The sequence below is a fragment of the Rhinatrema bivittatum genome, chromosome 1 (assembly GCF_901001135.1).
Source record: "Rhinatrema bivittatum chromosome 1, aRhiBiv1.1, whole genome shotgun sequence".
Classification (NCBI taxonomy): Eukaryota; Metazoa; Chordata; class Amphibia; order Gymnophiona; family Rhinatrematidae; genus Rhinatrema; species Rhinatrema bivittatum.
In genome coordinates, this window is record NC_042615.1 from 510,397,725 (window position 1) to 510,422,240 (window position 24,516).

At 40.7% G+C, this 24,516-nt stretch overlaps 1 protein-coding gene across 1 annotated transcript; it reads left to right on the forward strand.

Moving 5' to 3' along the window:
* The first annotated feature begins 624 nt into the window (after positions 1-624).
* LOC115081228 (immunoglobulin lambda-1 light chain-like) lies at positions 625-19,790 on the forward strand. Its single transcript, XM_029585771.1, has 5 exons — positions 625-719; positions 12,916-13,009; positions 14,046-14,153; positions 15,486-15,848; positions 19,068-19,790. Exons 2-5 carry the CDS (start codon positions 12,997-12,999, stop codon positions 19,382-19,384), a joined length of 801 nt encoding a protein of 266 aa, XP_029441631.1. The 5' UTR covers positions 625-719; positions 12,916-12,996; the 3' UTR covers positions 19,385-19,790.
* The last annotated feature ends 4,726 nt before the right edge of the window (positions 19,791-24,516 follow it).

A 24,516-nucleotide genomic window follows, 5' to 3' on the forward strand; every position in this document is an offset into this window, starting at 1 on the left:
GTGGAGACCATCACTGTAACAGATTTTGGGCATGCTTGGGACTGATGTAAAGGGCAGTGATAGGAAAGGGGTTGACAGATCAAGTAAAAGTCATGGGGAAGAGGAGGGTTGGTGTTGGGGTTGCATGCGGGAATGTATACATGCATCTCCCCAAAGTAGACAAATTTCAACTTAGGCAGACAGGAGGGGGCCATTTACTATGTTGGTATATTACTATATCAGGGTAGACTTGAGAGTAACACTAGGAAATATTTCTTTACAGAAAGCATGGTGGATATAGGCGACAACATCACAGGGGAGGCAGAGGAGGCAATAACAGTTACAGAATTCAAGAAAGCCTGGGATAAGCAAAGAGGATCCCTAGATGCAGAAGTGCAAGGGGAAAGCCTGAGATCGCTAGGCACTGTAGTAATGCAGTCAGCCATCGATGCGGCAGGGTCCTCAGGCACCAACAGGATAGCAGATGTTTGCTCCCAAAACACAACCATTTTAGCTCAGGAGGCCCCTGGAGAGGGCCAGCAGATTTTGTGGCTTTTCAGAAAGAGCCGTTACTGACGAGGGAACAGCTGCAGGCAACTGTGCTGGTTCTCCAGGGCCTGGGCCGAGATGCCGAGGCATCTGCGGTTGCCCCAGGCTAGCTGGGCTCTCTCTCTGAGGCTGATGCACATCCAGAGTAGGCTGCAAGGAGCGGGCAGCCGGGAACTTACACCGTGGGAAAGGTCTGTAAGGCGATGGAATTTATTTTATTACTGATAGAATCAGGGATGGCGTCTCCCCTGTGACTGTATGGACAGAGTAGTAGGATTGCCGTGTTAGTAGTGCACTAATGGACAGAGTCCCCCTGTGTGCTCTGTTTGCTGCTAATTATTATTTTCTTGATATTCACTGGTGCTGATGCCTTATGACTGTGTGTGCAGAGAGAGAGAGACTCTTTAAATGCTTTTGGACTGAATCATGACCTTTAGTTGCTATATAAGACCAAGGAAAACCATTCTAGAAGGACATCTAGTTAATGGAAATACCTTTTACACCTTTGTACAAGGTTTTTATGCCTTCAATTGGTGATAAAAGACCCCGTAGAACAATGATCCCTTCAGGTGATGCCTATGTGTATCTTTCCTCTGTGACTACTGGCAACACATCCTTCTCAGTTTACTGGTTGCGAGCTGCCTTCTCACTCGGTTGCTGCAACATGGCAGTGAATGAAGAAGCTTAGTGTGTGTTCTGTGCTGACGTTAGTTTTTTCTAGAGTTGTTACAAGTTCCTGTACAACTCTGAGTCCTTTGGGTAATACCTGCGTGTGTAGCTCTGCTCTCTGACTCCTTGCTTAGATCTCAGTTTATTGGCAACAGGTCAGTTTCTCATTCAGTTACTGCAGAGTGGCAAAAGAAAAGAGGCTGAGGGTGTGTACTGTGCTGGTACAAATGTCAAAGTGTTATGGTACATGGGAGAATGTGGATTGAGCTGGCAGGGGGCACTGCCATGCAAAAAAGACTTGGCTTCGATTCCCATACCTGACTTCTGCTACCCGGACTGACTAGAGCCGTGGATGCTGCAGAGACAGGGTCCTCAGTCCCTGGGTGGATTGGGACACCTAGTGACCAAACTCAGGGTGAACTTATTCAAGATTCTGGAAATATCCATGGTCTGCTGCCTCCAGCCACGGACTATTGCTGGAATGGTTGGACTAGAGGGGAGAAGAGGGAGGATTAAAAATATGGGGAGGGGAAGAGTAGTTGTGAATAAAGCCTCCAGGTGCCAGTTCCAATTGGATTGGATTGGAAGTCCAAAAGAGCAGGAGGAGACAGCTGTGAAAAAAGTAAAAAAAAAAAGGGACTGGGAATGATGGTGTGTGTTTCAGTGGCAGAAAGACATTCTAAAATGTGTGCTCATAAGATGAGAACGGAATGGGGCAGATTCAGACAGGACATAATAAATAATGTGTTCACAGAAAGGATGGTGGGTGCATGGAACAGTGGCGGCCAAAATAGTATTAGAATTTAATAAGGCCTGTGACAGGCTCAGGGGATCCTCAGTGGTGGGGGAGTGAGGGATAAAGCCTGGGACAGGCACAGAGGATCCTCAGCGGTGGGGGAGTGAGGGGTAAAGCCTGGGAGAGGCACAGAAGATCCTAAGTGGTGGGGGAGTGAGGGATAAAGCTTGGGATGGGCACAGAGAATCCTCAGCGGTGGGGGAGTGAGGGATAAAGCCTGGGATAGGCACAGAGGATCCTCAGTGGTGATGGATTGAGAGGTAAAGCTTGGGGGAGGCACAAAACATTCTGGAGGGGGAGGGGCAGGCAAGGGAAAAAGCTTGGGATGATTATATAGGTCCTCATCCTCATATTCTTGGTCACGGTAGTTTGTACCAATAAAGATTGGAAAGAGTGAAAAGTTGCTTTGAACAATGAAATCATATTTTCAAAGACTAGGGGACACTCCATGAAGTTAGCATGGGGCACATTTAAAACTAATCGGAGAAAGTTCTTTTTTACTCAACGCACAATTAAACTCTGGAATTTGTTGCCAGAGAATGTGGTTCGTGCAGTTAGTATAGCTGTGTTTAAAAAAGGATTGGATAAGTTCTTGGAGGAGAAGTCCATTACCTGCTATTAAGTTCACTTAGAGAATAGCCACTGCCATTAGCAATGGTTACATGGAATAGACTTAGTTTTTGGGTACTTGCCAGGTTCTTATGGCCTGGATTGGCCACTGTTGGAAACAGGATGCTGGGCTTGATGGACCCTTGGTCTGACCCAGTATGGCATTTTCTTATGTTCTTATGTTCTTAAAACTGTCTGATAATGAAGTCCTAGCACATGTTGCGAAAACTGCTCCTTTCTACCCCCTTTATTTGTTTAGCAAATCTTAAAACCTCAGCAGAGTTTTCAAGGTGTCAGTTTTTCTGTGTGAAGAACTCCAGTATTTGTATTATGAGATTGCTGGAGAGCAAAAGTGTTTTTTCTTTTTTAATATTTCTTACTCTTAAATTTCAGGCTAGCATTTTATCTCTGCTTTTCCCCTCCTGCCCTCTCTCCCCTCTCAGCAGTTCCTGCATGTTTATTTCTCCTGCCTGCCCCCTCTCTCCTCAGTAATTCCTGCATCTACGTTAATTACCCCTGCCTGATCCTCGCTTTCCCTCAATAGTTCCTGTGTTTCTATTTATTGCCCCTGCTTGCCCTTCTCTCACAGCAATGCATGCATATCTATTTATTGCCTCTGTTTTGCCTCTCCTGCCCCCCCTCTCTCTCCTCAGCAGTTCTTGCATTTCTGTTTTTTGCTTCTGTTTTGCCCCTCCTGCCCCCCCTCTCTCTCCTCAGCAGTTCTTGCATTTCTGTTTATTGCTTCTGTTTTGCTCCTCCTGCCCCCTCTCTCTCTCCTCAGCAGTTCATGCATATCTATTTATTGCCTCTGTTTTGCCCCTCCTGCCCCCCCTCTCTCTCCTCAGCAGTTCTTGCATTTCTGTTTATTGCCTCTGTTTTGCCTCTCCTGCCCCCTCTCTCTCCTCAGCAGTTCTTGCATTTCTGTTTATTGCCTCTGTTTTGCCTCTCCTGCCCCCTCTCTCTCCTCAGCAGTTCTTGCATTTCTGTTTATTGCCTCTGTTTTACCCCTCCTGCCCCCCTCTCTCTCTCTTCTCAGCAGTTCTTGCATCTCTGTCTATTGCCTCTGTTTTGTCCCTCCTGCCCCCCCCTCTCTCTCCTCAGCAGTTCAACTTCTTGCATCTTTGTTTATTGCCCCTGCTTTTCCTGTCTGCCCCCTCCTTCTCCACAGATGTTTTGGTAGGGACTGCAGGAGGCATGAACTCTCCTCCAAGCTAACACTCCTCCACTATTCCTTACTGCTCCCCTACCCCAGCGCTTCCCCACCATTCCCTACAACTCCCCCCACAGCCAGCGCTCCTCCACCATCATTTATTGCCCCTGCTTTTCCCCTTATTGCCCCTTTCTCTTCTTGGCAGTTCCTGTTTATTGCTGTCTCTCTCCCTTCAGTTTCTATATCTCTTTACTGCCCGTGCTTTCCCCATTCTCCTCAGCAGTTCCTGTTTAGTGCCCCTGCTTTCCCTTGCCTGCCCCTCTCTCTCTTCTCAATAGTCCTTGTATCTTTTTATTGCCCTTTTCCCCATCTGTGTCTTCTCTCCTCAATCATTCCTGCATCTGTTTTTTGCCCCTGCTTTTCACCTGCCTTCCCCCCCTCCCCCTTCAACAATTCCTATATCTGTTTATTGCCCCTGCCTTTCCCTTGCTTGCTCTTCTCTCTCTTCTCAATAGTCCTGGTATATGTTTATTGCCCCTTTTCCCTCTCCCCTCAGCAGTCCCCTGTATGTTTATTGCCCCTGCTTTTCCCCTGCCTGCCACTCTTTTTTTTCTCTGGCCTCAGTTTTCAGCAGCTCCCTGGAATCAGAATAAGCAAATCGGAATACTGAAAAACAACTTTTTAAAGTCAGTTAAGAAAATATTGAAACTGAAAAACAAGCAACACCTAAAATTAAATCTGTTTTTTTTCCCCTTTCCGCCTCAGTGACTTTTGTTCACAGATGTGAGAAACAGATTTCCCTCTCTGCCTGTCACTTACTGTCTTAGTCATCAATAAACCTTGCCTTTAATTTTGCAGAAAGGTCATTTTTAAAATCAGAAAGCCTTTAGGGGAAGATTTTACAAGCTTACTCACACACATATTATTGAGAAAACAACAGATTATTTTTAACTGGTTTCTTTCCAAGTTATTTAAAAGTAACTGGCAGATAAAGACAAAAAAGGCCCATCTAGTCTGCCCAAATTAACAGCAATTTTATGCACATTTACTCAAAGGAGATTAAATTCATGATTTAATATCATGATTTTCGCATGCCCCTGAAGAAGCTTTTAAAGTGAAACACTGGCCATGTTGGGCTATATTATACTTCAATTTAAAGAGTTGATCCTTTAACACCAGTTTTAAGATGGAGGACTATTTTTAAATAAAATATAAAATATATGCAAAAAATGGGGCGGATTTTCAGAGCCCTGCTCGCCTAAATCCGCCTAAATTCGGGCGGATTTAGGTGAGCAGGGCCCTGCGCGCCGGTGCGCCTATGTTCAATAGGCCTACCGGCGCGCGCAGACCCCGGGACTCGCGTAAGTCCCGGGGTTTACCGAGGGGGGCGTGTCGAGGGGGCGGGCCTGATCCGCGCAGCGTTTTCGGGGCGGGCCGTAGCGTTTCGGGGGCGGGCCCGGGGGGCGTGGTTACGGCCCGGGGCAGTCCGGGGGCATGGGCGCGCCCTCCGGACCCGCCCCCAGGTCGCGTCCCGGCGCGCTAGCGGCCCGCTGGCGTGCGGGGATTTTGTTTGCGCCTGATGCGCCAACAAAAGTATGCCAAATCGCGCTAATTGAAAATCTACCCCAATATTTTTTGAAGTATTAAAGTATGATGAAGGTGAATGATTAGAGCGGTTGGTGTCTTGTTTTGAAGTCACACAACGTCAGGCTTGCTGACACCTTCTTAGGCTAATATTTCAAATTTCCTTTGGGTTCCACATTTTTGTGTATGTATTTGGTCATTGTGGTTTACCTATTGACTCCTTTGTTTTGAGATTTCAATTACCCCAATATTGACTGAGTAAATGTGACATCAGGACTTGCTAGAGACATAAAGTTCCTGGATATAATAAATGATTGCTTCATGGAGCAATTGGTTCAGGAACCAACAAGAGAGGGAGCTAGTTTAGATTTAATTCTTAGTGGAATGCAGGATTTGGTGAGAGAGGTAACGGTAGTGGGGCCACTTGGCAGCAGTGATCATAACATGATCAAATTTAAACTAATAACTGGAAGGGGGACAATAAGTAAATCTGCAGCTCTAACACTAAATTTTAAAAAGGGAAACTTTTATAAAATGAGGAAAATAGAAAAAAACTGAAAGGTGCAGCTGCAAAGGTTAAAAGTGTTCAACAGGCTTGGACATTGTTTAAAAATACAATCCTAGAGGCGTATGTATTCCACACATTAAAAAAGGTGGAAAGAAGGCAAAACGATTACTGTCATGGTTAAAGGTGAGGTGAAAGAGGCTATTTTAGCCAAAAAAAAATCCTTCAAAAATTGGAAGAAGGATCCATCTGAAGAAAACAGGATAAAACATAAGCATTGTCAAGTTAAGTGTAAAACATTGATAAGACAGGCGAAGGGAGAATTTGAAATTAAGTTGGCCATAGAGGCAAAACTCATAATAAAAACTTTTTTAAATATATCCGAAGCAAGAAATGTGTGAGGGAGTCAGTTGGACCATTAGATGACCGAGGGGTTAAAGGGGCTCTTAGGGAAGATAAGGCCATTGCAGAAAGACTAAATGAATTCTTTGCTTCAGTGTTTACTAATGAGGATGTTGGGGAGATACCAATTCCGGAGATGGTTTTCAGGGGTGATGAGTCATACAAACTGAACTAAATCACTGTAAACCTGGAAGATGTAGTAGGCTAGATTGATAAACTAAAGAGTAGCAAATCACCTGGACCGGATGGTACTGATGGAACTCAAAAATGAAATTTCTGATCTATTAGTTAAAATTTGTAACCTATCATTAAAATCATCCATTGTACCTGAAGACTGGAGGGTGGCCAATGTAACCCCAATATTTAAAAAAGGCTCCAGGGGCGATCCAGGTAAATATAGACCCCAGTGAGCCTGACTTCAGTGCCAGGAAAAATAGTGGAAACTATTCTCAAGATCAAAATCGTAAAGCATATAGAAAGACATGGTTTGTAGGAGGGGGGCAAGATGGCCGCTGCATAGCAAACGCAGGCTCCTCGGCTCCTGGAAAATCTAAAGTTTTTCCTGGTTTTTTTTCGCGATTTACCTCTAAAAATGCCTCACACGAAGTGCAAAGCAAAAATATGCGAGATTACCTCGACACCAATTTTTTCCTCCAGACAACCCGTGATAGATGAAGCCATTGGGAGAGCCATGCAACACCAACCGGAGGGAGGGGCCGCAGTAGACCATGTTGGAGGGCAGCCGACGGACTCCAGGCCAGACGAGACATCCCTCAGTCACAGAGCGCCAACTGTTCCACCTCCTCCATTGGGCCCCCTTAGAGATAGGGGGGGCAGAACATCAAGAGTCACTGACGGAATATCTTTTAACCCCAAGGACACTGTTTCCCCAGAGAAGCGGCGCTAGTGAGCTGACTGCTTCGGAGAGCCCGTTGGTTCTGGGCTCCAGGGTTGTGAGCAAGGAGGAATCATGGTTGGCGTCGGAGAGAAGGCCCTCGGGGGTAGGGAAAGAGACCAAATTGAAAGTCTTAATTCCCCTGCATTTGGAGACGCCGGAGAAAATCACATTAGAGTTAATATGGAAGGCTAATACTGGTTTAAGTAAGAATGTCGCTGATTTAACAAATATTGTTAAAGAAAATTTCAGGAAAGTGCAAACTCAGGAGGAAAAGATTACCCAGATGGAGGCAAAAATGAAAAAAATTGAGGTAGAAGTATTTTTGCTTTGCACTTCGTGTGAGGCATTTTTAGAGGTAAATCACGAAAGAAGTACAATGTGAATTGATAAAATCGGATATCAGTGTAAAGAAAAAAATGGACCTTTTTGAGAACAAGTTGAGGAAGCCTAATCTTAGGCTCCTCAATTTTCCCCGGACTAAATAGATTACCGCTAAAGATCTTCTAAAAAGTTATTTTTAAACATACTGGGACTTACCGAAGCTACAATTCCCACATTATCTAGAATTTTATATATACCATCAAAATCTGATATAAGAGATCAAGTTTAAGAGTCCACTGATAATCTCTCAGAAATATTAGAGAAATCTTATGAGACCAATGTGGAGTCGAGGGCAACTTTATTGGTAACGTTTATCCGGGTATCGGACAGAGATTTAATATTGCAGTTATATTTCCGAAAACAACAAGCTCTTTTCTATGGGAAACAAATCAGAATCTTTCCAGATATAACAAGAGAGATGCAAGAAAGAAGGAAAGTATTTCTAAATATGAAAAGTGAAGTATTGGCAAGAGGTGCAAAATCTTTTCTGCGATTTCCATGCAGATGTCTGATTGTCTTTCAAAATAATAGATATATTTTCCTTGAAGCAGATCAGTTAAGACAATATTTGGACTCTCATTCCTAAGAATCCCCTGAAGGAGTTGTCTAAGATATCGGTATCGTAGGCTCAGGAGTTGTCTAAGATATCGGTATCTCATTCTCAGGCTCAGCCCTGAACTGGTTTTCCTCTTTCTTAGACAACCGCTTCTACAAAGTCAAAATTGGCAACCATGAATCAAACTCAATCAAGTTATCACATGGAGTTCCCCAAGGCTCTTCCCTCTCACCTACCCTTTTTAACATTTACCTACTACCTCTATGCCAACTTCTTGCAGATCTTGGACTCACTCAGTATGTATATGCTGACGATGTCCAGATACTCTTCCCAGTCATGGATTCTGTAACAAATGCCCTTAAGCCTGGGATAAATGCCTCTCCTCAATCAATAGTCTTCTTACTAACCTTAACCTCGCCCTAAACACCTCGAAAACTGAATTACTTTACATCTCTCCAGCCCGCCACTCTCTACCATCTCCTCATCCCTCCCATCCCTTCTCACAACATGTTAGAGACCTAGGGGTCACCCTTGATGACCACCTCAATCTCCAAAAACACATAACCAACGTTACAAAGGACTGTTTCTATAAACTACACATACTGAAGAAATTAAGACCCCTCTTACACCACAACGATTTCCGAACAGTCCTCCAATCTACACTATTTACAAAGATCGACTACTGCAATACCCTACTCCTGGGATTACCCACGTCGACCACCAAACCTCTGCAAATGCTGCAAAATGCAGCAGCTAGAATTCTTACCAACTCTCGCAGGTCCGATCACATCACTCCAATCCTCAGAGATCTCCACTGGCTTCCCATCCCAGCTAGAATCCTTCATAAAAGCCTACCTATTATCCACAAAACCATTCACAATAATGAGATTCACTGGCTTAATGATTCTCTCCAGTTTCATATCCCCAACAGACCTATTAGATCCGCCTACCTAGGGACACTGACTACCCCCTCATACAAATCCACCCAGCTCACTTTCACCCGAGAACGTGCTCTCTCTCCATCGCTGGCCCTACGTTATGGAACTCGATGCCTCCAGACCTACGGTTGGAGCACTGTACAAACACTTTTAAAAAAAAGTTAAAAACCTGGTTGTTCAAACAAGTATTCATGTAACCCAACCTCGTCTCCGTCCTCACACCTGGTATTATTACTGTAACAATGTAATTTCTATTGCTACATAACTCTCATACAGCCAATCTGGTAAACTTCAACTATTATACATTGTAACTACAATATACTGCATTAACTATTGCCTCTTAACCGTTATTTAGTATGTAATATAATCCTCTCTTAACAACGTTGCTCTCTTAACAAAGTTGCTCCTTTAACGAATTTGTTTAATGTTCTGTCTTCTTCCTTGCCATTCTACTCACTTGGTCTCCCTGACCGTTCCATCACTCTTGTCCTGTTCCTTTACAATTCCCTGTTAATTGTAACTTTTTATCCTTCCTTTCTTTCTATTTAGTTTTTTTGTACCCCAGTTGTATGTGAACCGATGTGATATTCGATTGAATGTCGGTATATAAAAGTTATAAATAAATAAATAAATAAGAGTAATGTGATTGCATGAAGCTATGCTGTCTGTTTTGTATTTTGCTTCTGTATCTGCTTTAATTATTCTTGCCCCCCCCCCCCCTATTTTCCTATAAATAATAATAGATGATGGTTACTGAATAATCCTATAGGGCTTCTTCCCTTTTTCTTTCTTTCACATGTGGATAAAGGTGAACCAGTAGATGTAGTGTATTTGGATTTTCAGAAGGCGTTTGATAAAGTCCCTCATGAGAGGCTTCTAAGAAAACTAAAAAGTCATGGGACAGGAGGCGATGTCCTTTCATGGATTACAAACTGGTTAAAAGACAGGAAACAGAGAGTAGGATTAAATGGTCAATTTTCTCAGTGGAAAAGAGTAAACAGTGGAGTGCCTCAGGGACCGGTGCTTTTCAATATATATATAAATTATCTGGAAAGGAATATGACGAGTGAGGTTATCAAATTTGCAGATGATACAAAATTATTCAGAGTAGTTAAATTATGAGCGGACTGTGATACATTACAGGAGGACCTTGCAAGACTGGAAGATTGGGCATCCAAATGGCAGATGAAATTTAAAATGGACAAGTGTAAGGTGTTGCATATAGGGAAAAATAACCCTTGCTGTAGTTACACGATGTTAGGTTCCATATTAGGAGCTACCACCCAGGAAAAAGATCTAGGCATCATAGTGGATAATACTTTAAAATCGTCAGCTCAGTGTGCTGCATCAGGAATTATTAGGAAGGGAATGGTTAATAAAACAGAAAAAATCATAATGCCTCTATATCGCTCCATGGTGAGACCACAATTTGAATACTGTGTACAATTCTGGTCGCTGCATCTCAAAAAATATATAGTTGCGATGGAGAAGGAACAGAGAAGGGCAACCAAAATGATAAAGGGGATGGAACAGCTCCCCTATGAGGAAAGGCTGAAGAGATTAGGGCTGTTCAGCTTGGAGAAGAGATGGCTGAGGGGGGATATGATAGAGGTATTTAAGATCATGAGAGGTCTTGAACGAGTAGATGTGACTCGGTTATTTACACTTTCGAATAATAGAAGGACTAGGGGGCATTCCATGAAGTTAGCAAGTAGCACATTTAAGACTAATCGGAGAAAATTCTTTTTCACTCAATGCACAATAAAGCTCTGGAATTTGTTGCCAGAGAATGTGGTTAGTGCAGTTAGTGTAGCTGAGTTCAAAAAAGGTTTGGATAAGTTCTTGGAGGAGAAGTCCATTAACTGCTTTTAATCAAGTTTACATAGGGAATAGCCACTGCTATTAATTGCATCAGTAGCATGGGATCTTCTTAGTGTTTGGGTAATTGCCAGGTTCTTGTGGCCTGGTTTGGCCTCTGTTGGAAACAGGATGCTGGGCTTGATGGACCCTTGGTCTGACCGAGCATGGCAATTTCTTATGTTCTTATGTAGTGGCTTTGCTGCTACTTAATGCTATATAACTACCACTAGAAACAGCGATCCACTAATTACCGTCATATGAAGAACAGAGTACTGTTCTATCATTGTGGAGATACATTTTTTTATGTGAATTTATTAGTGTCTCATATAACTTCCTTAATTATTTCCAATACATACACACTACGTGGGTCAGTTAACTTTAAAAAAAATGTTTCTTTTGCTGTCTGAAAATTTTTTTTTTTTTTTTTTTTTTTTTAGAGAACTACTTAGCCAGGTACTGTAAGTAAAGATACTCGTTCTGAAGAGATTTTTTTAAATCAATCTTTCACAAATATATTTGGGGTCGACTTCCCATATGAAGATCTATGGGGTAGTTTGAAGATCTGATTATTTCCTTCAGAACGAGTATCTTTATTTGGAACTTTCATTTGGATCTGTATTACTAAGAACTATAGCGGTTATTGGTGAAACCTTTTTCTCCTTGGTTTATTTTTTACTTAGTATGTGTGTGGTATGTATGGGTGGTGACTGATTTTTTAAAACATATTTACATGTAATGTATATGTTGTATATGCTCTTGCTACATATATAATATACATGTAAGTTATTTTATAGTAATGTATGAGCATACATGATTCTGTTTAACAAGAAGTCTAAATACAAAATTATTTTGTTGATTGTATGTTATCTGATATTTTTTAAATTGATTGTACACTCCCCCTAATGTAGTAGTGAGAAACTTTTTCTGGGGCAGTATTTGTTTGCCTATACAGTTATTTACTTATGATGGTATCACCCCAAGGGCCAAATTCATTAAGGCTTTTCTCCCATTTTGTATCTATGGGGAAAACCCTTAGAGAATCAGGTACCAAGTTTACTAAATTTTCTTTATTTAATTTGTTTGCATTTCAGCTCCTATGCACCTCCTTTTGGGAACTAGTGGTGCATCACATACAATGTATTTCCTGTACTCCATTTTGACTTGTATGTGAGACATTTATCTCCTGTCAAAGTGCTTTGCTTGACATATATTATGAAATGTTATTAAAATATATATTTTTTAAATATTACTGCTAGGCAGCATGAACTAATTTTATTGCAGTTTTTATAGGCATGAGGATATATTTTTATTATTTTATTACAGTTCTCACAGACTTGAGGATCCATTTTACTTTTTATTTCTTGCTGAGATGGGTTCCTCCTACTCCTTTATTCTTCTAACTCAGTTAGAGCCAAGTCTAGGATCTGGCACCATGAGCCTTTATTTGCAGCTACCTGGGGATTTTTCACCTGTTTTATATACCTTCATAACATTGCAGAGATTCCTTCCAGAAGCCTGCAATCGTAGGTCCTAAATCTGGCCACCTGGTGTCTGTCCATTGCATGATGACTGTGATTCTCACCTTCCTGGGGGCTGTGAAACATTGCATTCACAATATCCAAAGCCCCGGTAGACCTGGAGAGGAGAAGACCCGAGCCAGAAATCAAAACCAGGTCCCTCAGAACTGCCACTGAGGCACTAGGCTGGCTTGAGGATATTCAATAGGATACATAATTGGCAATCCAAACAAGTAGTTTTAAGCCTGCATAGAAAAAACTGACTTTCAAATTCGAGGTACTTGTGTACATTGTAGTGGAATATTAGATTGCTATGTGGCCAGAAGTATTCATGTATCCTCACGCATTTCAAAATTGCTGTAAGTTAGACACTTTAGTGGCATGTCTGCAATATGCTTTTTTTATACTTAAATATGTAAGTGAGAACATGTATATATATTATACATGTGTACTGCAACAAAATTGCACATAAGACAAGTTGATAACCATGTGCATCTTCTCAGCTCAGGTCTGATGTCTTAGTTTGCAGCTGGCCAGATTCCTCATCTTTGGCCTGATGTAACAACTGATTGGAGATGCGTCCTGAAGTACCCAACTGGAAGAATGACTACTTCAGGTGGGAAATGACACTGATTTCAGGGACTGAAATAACTCTTATTATCACTAATAATAAATATTCTAGCAATAGACTAGGGCAGACTAGATTAAACAGAATAAGCATTACCTTTGAATAAAACATTCCCCTCTTAAGAACATCTTCTCGCAGTCCCCAAGGTTTTCCTTCTTATGGAGGTGATTCCTGTTTTAAGAACATCCCCCTTACAAGAATGTTTGTTTCACAGTCCTTGATTTGTTTATTCCCTACTAGATTTAACAATTTGCTTCAATAAACTTCCAGGAAATTGCATTCACTTGCAATCAAAAAAGAAATGGGCATTATTTCTTGAGATAGTTATTTAAAATTCCTTTAAGATTCAGAACAATATAAAAAAGATTTTGTTCCACTTTTCATCTTTACATTTTAGGTTTTTGGAAGAGTCAGATATCTTCAAGTGCTAGGAAGAGATGAGGGGTGGAGGGTCAATATCACTGTTGAATTTTCAGTAGGTGGCAACTAGTTCTATTATAATAGCTGAAAATACAAAGCATCAATATCATTCATTGAAACATTGAAGTGCAATAATAATAATTATAATTATTATTCAATTCTTATACAGTGCCTTGCAAAAAATTCAAAACAATCCAGATATATATATAAATATTACTACTAGCTGGTTAACTGTTTTGAGATTCGTTTTTAGAAAATGACTTAGCTTGGTAAATTCATCTACTCAGAACATTTGGGGCCTGATTTTAGAAATCATTTACATGTGTAAAACTGGATTTTACTTGAGTAAATGCACTTTACTCGAGTAAGTGTGCCATTGAAAATTGCTACAGTATATGCCATTGAATTGTCCATAGGATTTACTCACCTAAGTGCACTTTATGTGAGTAAATGGCTTTTGAAAATTGCTATGATAATGTGTTACATTTACGCATGTAACACCTTTGAAAATTACCTCCTTGGTAGTCAATGGAAATCTGTTCCATTGCTAGAATGTACTGTTTAATATTTTGCAAATCCATTCTGTTTCTGTCCCTATAAATAGCTGAGCATCCGTCTGTTTGTCACTCAGTGATGCGTACACGAAGACTTCACATTGATATAATGACCGCCCAACTTCTGTGTTTGACCTTCATAGCCCTTTCTTTAGGAGGTAAGTAATCATTTTTATAATATTATACACTGTTCTACAATCTTAGGTACAGTGGATCCTCTTGTGGTCCCTTCCAGCACTATCTTTCTATGATCCTAGCTGATATCCTGAAGTCCCTTCCAGCATTATCTCACTATAGTTCTAGCTGATTTCCTGAGGTCCTTTCCAGCACTATCTTTCTATGATCCTAACTGACTTTGTGAGGTCCCTTCCAGCTTTATCTCTCTTATGATTCTAGATGACCTCTTGAGGTTCCATTCAGCCCTATCGTTCTATGATTCTAGATGTTCTTCTGAAATCCCTTCCAGCCCTGTCTTTCTAGGATTCTGTGATCTTAGTATTTATAATTTTGCTATATTTGGAGACATGCTTCCAAACATGAATGATCTCTTTAGTGCTAGTGATGATAATATGTATAAGTTCATAAGGTTAGTATGTTGACGTTGAAGCTGAACCTTTGTGTGCCATAAAATTGTTGTTTACATTTGTATTCATACTTTCTGATCAAAAAACAATGTATCCAATGCTCCTAACATGCTACAGCAGCTTGAAGATATAAGGACCAATGGACTATTATTTCACAACAGTTCTAACACATGCATTCAAGTTTTCCCCTCTGCCATTGACTTCGGGCAAGTCACTTTGTCTCCCTGTGCCTCAGCTCTAATTCTCAGCTCTGTCACTGACTCTGTGAGTGATCTCGAGGGGAGTTACTTTATCCCATTGTGCATCAGCTCTAATTCCCTGTTCTGTCAATGACTCTCTTTTGACCTCCAGGGAGTCATTTTATGTTCCTTTACCTGCAGAACTCTGATCAACTTAAGAATAGCATAAAGAAGAAAAAAAATCAGTTTTGATGAGGATATGGAATTCTGCAAACTGTTAAAATTCTGCAGCATGTAACCAGTGCAAAATCTCTCCATGCATTCCTATATAACTAGCATTTAAAAAAAAAAAATGTCACTGGCTATGGAAAATAAAGGGTTAATTTATTAACTAGATCTCTGAGTCTGCATAGCGCTCTCAGTAAAGTGTATTTTATAACACAGTTTTATAGCAGGTATTTTCATATAAGGGTAAGGACCTCTCGGGCCATTCTGTCTGCCGAGTAAGCAATTGCTTGGTTTGTTGTCACAAACCCTTTTCAAATTCCAGGCATCTCCCTCCCTTACAATCATCACCTCTCACTGTCCTTGACCAAGTATGTTTGAAATTAGTTATTCACTGTTTTTGGTTGCTATCATCACTGCTGGTGTCCCTCTGCCTACTGAGCCTCCATCATCTCCCTCCCCTGCCCATTTGTATCTCTCTCTGCTCCTTTTTTGACTCTAGGTTGTAGCCTCCTGCCAACAGTCACCCAGCCAGATAGCACTGCTTTTGAAGAAGGAAAGATGGCCATCCTCAAATGCCAATTAGGAGATGGGAAAATCCAAGACTTCCATGTCTTCTGGTTTCAGCAGAAGCCGGGCAACCCTCCAGCTGGCATCCTAAAACATGGCAACGATGGGGCTGTCAGCCGCAACCCTGGCTTTTCCGAACGTTTCCTGCCAATAAGAGACAGCAGAAGCAATTCGTATATCCTGCACATCCAGGAGGTGAAAACAGAGGAAAGTGCCATTTACTGGTGCATGGTAGAAGCAAACTATTTCAGTACTTCCATCTTTGGTGATGGCACCAGACTCAGTGTGTTTGGAGGTAAGTGGAGATACAGTCATTGCAGAGTTACAAACATATATTGTTATAGATTTACATACTAGTTATTTAATTCTCTTTCTACATAGTTGCATATTAAAGAATCATAGGAAGAGAGGACTGGAAGGGCCTTAAAAGGTCATTCAGATCATAGAAAGATAGGTCTGAAAGGAATATCAAGAAGCCATCTAGAATCCTGGAAAGACGGGATGGAAGGGACCTCAGGAGTAGACAAGGTGTGCTAGCAATTCAGTCAGATTTGAACCAGGTGAATTTCAACCTGTTTTGAATTCAACACATTCTTCAGATTTTTCCATGATTCACTGGGGAAAATCCATTACACTTTTACAAGCTGATTTGGAAACATTCTAAAGAAATTGAATTTGTCAGAGTTGTAATTTCAAATAACATGAAGCAAATCTGTCAATTCCACCAAATATGAAGTGATGCCTTGGCATTGGACTAACTTAATACATTTCTTGACCAGCTTTTGGGAGGTAACCCTCCCTTTCTGAAATCCAAACAAAATGAGTAGTTCAGAGCAAGGTATGACATTGCCTGAAAATACAAGTGAATCAGAGAATACATTCCAATCGTAATGTGAAGGGGAAGGGGGAAGGACTTAGGGTTGATGTGTTCGAGTGATAAAGAAGCCAGAAAATTCAAGTGAATCTTTTTCTGGCAATGTTATTTCCATTTCTGTCCTGTTTATTCTGTTTGAACCTGAGGAACGGAGTGTAATACTGAAAGCTGAAAGCTAGTCAATAAATGTATTCCATTTTTCCAATAAAAAGGTTTCACTGTATATTATTTTTTACTTTTTTAAACCTTTATTTTTGTGCATTCAAATGGAATAACATGGCAACCACACTACTTTAACCAAATCTGAAGCAATGTTTTGAAAATCTACAGCAAATTTCTTCAGAAAGATTTAGCAAGCTAATTTGGTGAAACTTAAATTTTTCAAGGTTTGCAAAGTTGTCATCTAAATCTATTTTGATGAAGTTTACATATTTCTGCTCAAGTGTAATTATAATCATAAGGCTAGAAAGGATCTTAAAAGGTAATCTAATCTAGTAGTTCTTAACCACTGGACTGGGTCAGTTAGATTTTCAGTATATGCACAAAAATGAGTATGCATGAGATATATTTGCATACAATGGAGGCAGTGCATGTAAATATAATTTATACATATTTTATGCATTTATTTATTCATTCTTGTATTGAACAATTTCTAATATAATTGTTCAATGCAGAGAATATACATACATAATCCAAAATAAAGCTAATATAATAAAAGCAATTACAATTCTATACAACAGTATACAGTTTAAATACAGAAAATAAAAGCAAAAACAATACAGTAACTTATGAGAAGGCCTGCTATATCTTTTTTTAAAATCATAAATAGTCTCTTTCTTCACACAACTCATATGGGACCAGCATTGAAAAAGGAGCTAGATCTTTTCTCTTGCAATTTATAATCATAGAATGAAGGAATTTCCAGAAGATGTTTTTCTTCAGAACATAAAGAACCTTTAGAAATATAATATGATAATAAATCAGCTAAGCATTATCACAGAAGCCAAAATGACCAACTATTCCTCAAGGACCAGGCTGAAAACCAGTGATCTAGTCCCATCCCCTGTCTCCAGACTGGATCCACTGTATCTACACCATCTCAGACAGATATGTCTATCCTGCCATTAAAAACTTCCTATGACAGAAAGACCACCATTTTCACCATCTTTACCATTAGAAAATTCTTTCTAATATCTTACCTAAATATCTCCTGCTGTAATTTAAACCCATCACTTCTTGTCCTTTCCCCCAAAGAGATGAAGAGCAATTTATGATTGTAACCCTCATTTAGGTATTTGAAGATCACCACCAAGACACTCTTAGTCTTCCCTTTTTCAAGCTAAGGGGGTCATTTTCTAAGCCTATGTCCCTTTTCGCATGCAATAGCTTTCCGGGGGTGGAGTCTGGGTGGAGTCGGGGCCGGAATGGGAGGAGTCGGGGCGGCATCGGGATGAACTCCGAGGTGTCTTCGCTGGCGGCGATAAGGTAAGCCACGTTATTACCGCCAGTTGCGCGCCCAATAGCACCACCTTTCACGATGGCGCTATTGGGTGCGAAAGCCGACAGTGATAACACCTCGGTGGTGCGATCGATGCCAGATTTCATAGGCCCGCCCCTGCCTCACCCCCCATTATCGCGGGATTCACCATTCCGTGCAAGAATGGTGAATCCAGGCCTAAGTAAACCCAACTCTTTTAGGGTGTCATTTTCTAAGGCTTATCACGTGCGATAAGCCTCTATCACATGTGAAAAGTCCCTTTTCACATGCGATAGCTGGCTAGGGGCGGAGTCGGGGAAGAGTCGGGTGGACTCCACGATGTCTTCGCTGGCGGCAATAAGGTTAGTAACCTTATTGTCGCCAGTAGCACGCCCAATAGCACCACCTTTCATGGTGGCGCTATTGGATGCGAAAGCCGGCAGCGATAATACTGCGGTGTTGGTGAATGGTGAATTCAGGCGAGAATGGTGAATTCAGGCCTTAGTTCTATCATCTCTATATTTAACATTTTTGTATTTCTCCTCTGGTCTTTTTCCAATTTCTCCAGGTCCTACTTCAAATGTGGGGACCAGAACAAGACATAATAGTTCAACCAATGTTGATTAGGATTGCAGAATTACTTCTTATGTCTTGCATGCAATACTCTTGTCAATACATCCCAGGATGGGATTAGTTTTTCAGTACTGTGTTGCTGACTCAAAAGGTTTGATAAAGATGAAACATGTAGTAGGGAAACAAAGCTGCTGTCTGAGATCAAGGTGGATCAAGGATAGGATTAAAAAATAAGTCCAAGTCAATTGGACAGGCTGAGTCAATTATGGTTTTACCCTCATTGCGTCTTAAGACCTGTAGTTCCAATTTTTCCAAGAAAATAGGGAAACTACAACTCCATAGATGCACTGGGGGTAAAACCAGGACTGACTCAGCCTGTCCCTGATGACGCAAAGATATTTTCTCTCCCTATTCCTGTGTTAAAGATAGCTTAGACTATATACTGTACTTGTTATGTAGATAATTAATGGAGGAATTTTGTTTCTAGCATTCTTCATCCAGCTCCTTTTACAAGCACTAAACGAACCAAAAAATGTTCAACTTACAAAAAAAACCTTAAAAAATGACTGCATTTTATTTCTTTATTTTAGGAAAGGATGCACTGCCTCCCTCAGTCACTCTCCTCACCAGCGAACAGAACATTTCTCCCTCCTCAGTGTTCAATGCCTTATGTTTGGCTGACAGCTTCTATCCTGCCATCCTTGAGATCAAGTGGACCATTGGTGGAAACATCACAAATAGTGCCATTGCAGGCCCTGCTGTCTCCAACCGCAATGGGGCCTACAGTCAGAATAGCCTACTGCAGCTCTCGTACGAGGAGTGGAAAACCACCCCTTCTGTGGCCTGCATGGTCCGCCATGACTCCACCCACACTGTTATCACCAAGAACCTTCAGGAATGCAAATGAAGCACCACTTGACTTCACTATTATCTTTAACTGTTATGTATTCAGCCTAGTATGTTAGCTTTTGCCAGTAGGTCACAGCCAAGTGTATTCTTGTTTAGAGCTAACAGTACCTGTATGCTGTAGGACAGGGATAGGTAATTCTAGTCCGTGAGTGCTAAAAGTAATTAGGGTTTTCAAGATATCCTCACTGAATATGCATGAGATGCTTTTACATGTACTACCACCACTGCATGGAAACACATCTCTTGCATATTCACTGTAGATATCCTGAAAACCTGATCAGCTTGCTGCACTTAAGAGGACTGGCGTGGCCTACCCCTGCTGTAGTAGAATCATCTCTTTGTACACTATGATTGGGTAAGCAACTTGTGCAGATCTAAGCTATGAATAAATCTGTGTTATCATACCTTCTGGCTCTCCTTGCTCACTCTGGGTGAAGACACAACAATAACCATTATCTCTAACTTCCAACCTTGATCCTAATCCTTAACCTTGACCCCAACCCCGACTATAATCCATAACCTTCTTCAGCTCCCAACTTAAGACATGCTCTGACCTGTTTACACCTCTTTTCTAGATAATATGGTAAGAGAAGGCAATGAGATTTACATATTCATTCATTGATGCTAATTTATATCACTTATTTACAAAAGGCATTCCAGGTGGTAATCAAACTAAAATACAATATACAAATTAGCACATAATAAATAAGGATATAAATAATAGTCACCAATTATATAAAATATAGATATAAACAAAACAGCAGTAAAATCAGTTCTAAGTTTCATTATTTAACAAATAACCATATTTTGTACATTTTCCTGAAACTCAATCATCTCTGGTCAATAATATTATCTCCATGGTAACTGAGTTCTAAAGAGCTAGCCTGCAAAAAAAGAAATATGTTTTCCGGTTTCCGTATATATTTTTCCCTTTAAAAGAAGACAGGAATGCCAGAAGAGCATACTGAGATGATGCCAAAGAACAGTTAGGTGTGTACGGATTCAATTTATCTTTCAGATATTGGGGACTATAATTAAACACTACCTTGAAATGAGATCCTTGAAGCTACTGGGAGTCAATAAAGCTTTTCCAGTGTAGGGATTACATAGTTGGGGCTAACATAGTCATGGAATTTCAACCCCATAAAAATGTACACAGCTCTTTTGTATGTATTGCAGGCTACAAAGCATTATAATAATCCCTATAATTAGGGCATGGATCACAGTGACCACATTCTCTTTAGATAAATATGAGCAAAGGTTATGAATGTTTAAACTTTTATTTTGTTAGCTACAAACCAGAATTTTTATGTGGGATTACATATTCAAAATATAGATTTACATAGAACATAGAAACATAGAAATGACGGCAGAAGAAGACCAAATGGCCCATCCAGTCTGCCCAGCAAGCTTTCGTACTTATTTTTCTCATACTTATCTGTTACTCTGACCGCTGAGGTCAGGACCCTTATTGGTAACTTTTTGGTTCAAATTTCCTTCCACCCCCACCACTGATGTAAAGAGCAGTGCTGGAGCTGCATCGATGTGAAGTATCAAGCCTAAATGGTTAGGGATAGTAACTGCCACAATAAGCAAACTACTCCCATGCCTATTTGTTTACCCAGCCTGTGCAATTTAGTCCTTGTTGGTTATTGTCTGAATATAAATCCTCTTTTCTTCATTCCCTCCTGCCGTTGAAGCAGTGAGCTGCACTGTATATGTATTCAAAGTGAAGTATCAGGCTTGATTGGTTCAGGGTAGTAACCGACACAACAAGCAAGCTACTCCCATGTTTATTTGTTTTTCCAGCTTGTGCAATTTAGTCCTTGTTGGTTGTTTGAATATTTATTTATTTATTTAGAATTTTTATATACCGGCAATCATGAGAACATATCTTGCTGGTTTACATAAAACAGGAGTGCATTATATACATAGGAAACTAGAACTATGGTGATCGAAGGTACAGTTACATTTAACAAGGGTAGCCTAACTTGGAGAGGGAAGAAGATAGGAGAGAATAGAAATGGTTAAATAATATATGGTTAAATAATATACAATTTAAGTATAGTATACAAAATAAATGTTATATACAGGAGGCATGGTGTTTTAGGAGTCATTGGATTGTGTCATTGGGTTGTGTCCGGAAAAGCTTGCTTGAATAACCAAGTCTTAAGTTTTTTCCTAAAAGTTAGGAGGCAGGGCTCCTGTCTGAGGTCTGTAGGAATGGAATTCCACAGAAGAGGGCCAGCTGTGGAGGTGGCGTGATCTCTTATGGTAACGTGTCTGGTCGTTTTCGCTGGGGGAACTTGGAGGGAGCCTCTGTAAGCATCTCTGGTAGGTCTGGTAGAATTATGTGCTTGGAGAGGGAATTGAAGATCGAGGGTGGTGAGTTGGTGTATAGTTTTGTAGGTGATAGTTATGGCTTTATACATGATGCGGAAGTATACGGGTAACCAGTGAAGCTCTTTCAGGACGGGGGATATGTGGTCTCTTTTCCTTGCGCCTGTCAAGATTCGGGCTGCTGAATTTTGAACCATCTGTAGAGGTTTGGAGTAGGATGAAGGTAGACCTAGCAATAGGGAATTGCAATAGTCTAGTTTCGAAAAAATGACTGCTTGGATGATCTTTTCTTTGTTCCCCTCTGCCATTGAAGCAGAGAGCTGCTTGGTTATGCAAAGTGAAGCATCAGGCTAATTTGGTTTGGGGTAGTAACCGCCGCAACAAGCAAGCTACTCCCACGCCTATTTGTGAATGCAGATCTTTTTTCCCACATTTCCTCTTGTCGTTGAAGCATAGAGCAATGTTGGAGTCGCATTAACCTTGTGTATGTTTATTGAATAAGGGTAGTAGCCATCATTCCCGCAAGCCACCCCCATGCCTCTTCTCTTTATTTCATTCCATTCACATCCTCAAGACTTTGTCAGTGAAAGGAGGAATTGCAGAGGTGGGATTGTAAAAATGAGAGGTGAAAAGGGGAAAAAGTGGAGAGTGACAAGGAAAACCAGAAATGCTAAACAAATACTTTTGTTTAATGTTCAGCAAAGAAAGGTGGCAAAGAATAGCCCTAGATGATCGAAGGGTTAAAGGGACTCTTAGAGAAGATAAGGCCATTGTGGAAAAAGTAAATCAATTCTTTGCTTCCATGTTTAGAAATGAGGGTGTTGGGAGATACTGCTTCCAGAGATGATTTTCAGATGAACTGAACCAAATCACGGTGAGTCCACTGGCACCAGAATTGGTAGTATTCATTAAGATAAACCTCCCTCTTCTAGATTTCCCTGACCCTTTATACAAATGGCAGAAGGACTGAATGCACAAATACACTGATCCAAAGTCCACACTTTTTTCCTCTCAGCACCTTGCTGTTTTGTTGCCACTATTGCTTTTGCTATTTGGCCTGCTCCTCCAGCCCTGGCTCTATCTTATTTATTTATTTATTTATTTGAAGTCTCTTCTATACCAATGTCCGTTCGCACATCGCATCGGTTCACAATAAACAAGAACTTTTAGGTGAAGCCCTTACATACAACAGAAAATATACAGCTAATTATAGGGAGGAGCCCTTAAATATAACCAGAGAAAAACAAAAATCAAGGGAGGGGGAAGGGTCATGGGTAGATAAAGCAAAAACAATGAATTAAAACTATAAGTTATATAAGTTAACTAGAAAAACATAACTTCCATAATGTACAATGTACAAAATGAGGGACATAACGTATTTCGTATTCCGTATTCAAACCGCTTTCGTAATCGTAGATCGCAAATAACAATACAAAGGATATTTATGTAATGGGGGGTGTCATTGTGTAGGCTTGCTGAAAGAGCCAGGTTTTCAGTTTTTTTTTGAAAATGGGTGTGTATGTCTCAGGGCGAATATCATGCGGTAAGGAGTTCCAAATGGTGGAGCCGGCTAGGGAGAAAGCTCTGCTTATGGTAGAGGAAAGTTTGAAAGATTTGATGGATTGGGCATGTAGTGTTCCTTGTTGAGTTAGGCGTGTTGGTCTGTTGGAAGTACGAGGACGGAGTGGGGGGTTGATCCAATTGAGGTTGGAGTTTAGCAAACTTTTGTGGATGATGGAAAGTGCTTTATAAAGAATTCGTGATTGTATTGGGAGCCAGTGTAGTTCGATAACTATGGGAGTGATATGGTCCCTTTTTTTGGAATTTGACAGTATACGAGCGACGGCATTTTGTAATAGTTGTAACGGTTTGGTGTGTGAGGCGGGGATGCCAAGGAGGAGTGCGTTACAGTAGTCTATTTTGGATAGAATAATAGACTGGAGTACTGTACGGAAATCCGTAATTATTATTAAATCTTGATTGCACTAGAGTGTTTTGACTCCAAAAATCAAAAACATCTATGCAAACTAAATGGTGGGGAAATCACACAGAATTCTGGGTCCCTCCTGCACTTTGTATCATGGTGATGCAATGGTGTTATTGGATGGAATCTGATGACCTCACTGCCTTCCAAGGAATTTACATAAAGAGGAGCTCCTACATAATCCCTGCAATCTCACCTCTCTACCATGTATACTTGTGTAATGGGAAAACCCTTATGGTCAATTTGGCTCACCAGAGGTTGGGAGGAGAGGCTGAAATGCAAAACTAAAATAAAGGTTATCCACTGCCAGGTAGGTTGGAATGTAAATGATATCCATAGAACTATCCCAGACTTAATAAATGTAACATTTATTTATGCTTTCTCTTAAAAATGAGTGACTATTAATAGAATGCTGATAAGTAAATAAATATAATTTGTTAAGTAACAGGTAAATCACTGAAATTTTCATATGCCTGATATTCCTGCCTTTTCCAATTTCTTTGTACCGATGCCTTGTAATGCAATGATTCAGCAAATACCTGTTATCTTAGGGAATGGCCAATATGGTGAACTTGGCCCAAGACCCTGCCTGTACAGGAAGGTGAGAAACACTTTGCGTGCAAGTAATTACAGTCAATTACTCTCCTGACTCCACTATTACCGCAACAACCGATGCTGGTCCTAGTTTACTGTTAATTAATGCTCAAGCTATCCGGAAGAAAATCTCTGTGCTCTGTGACTTCTTGACTGAGAGGTCTCCTGATATGCTCTGCCTTACAGAATCAGGGCTGCTGCCAACTGACACG

Coding starts and splice junctions, on each gene's coding strand:
- LOC115081228 (XM_029585771.1), top strand. Junction 14,154..15,485: donor CATAGCCCTTTCTTTAGGAG/GTAAGTAATCAT, acceptor TTTTGACTCTAG/GTTGTAGCCTCCTGCCAACA. Junction 15,849..19,067: donor CAGACTCAGTGTGTTTGGAG/GTAAGTGGAGAT, acceptor TCTTTATTTTAG/GAAAGGATGCACTGCCTCCC.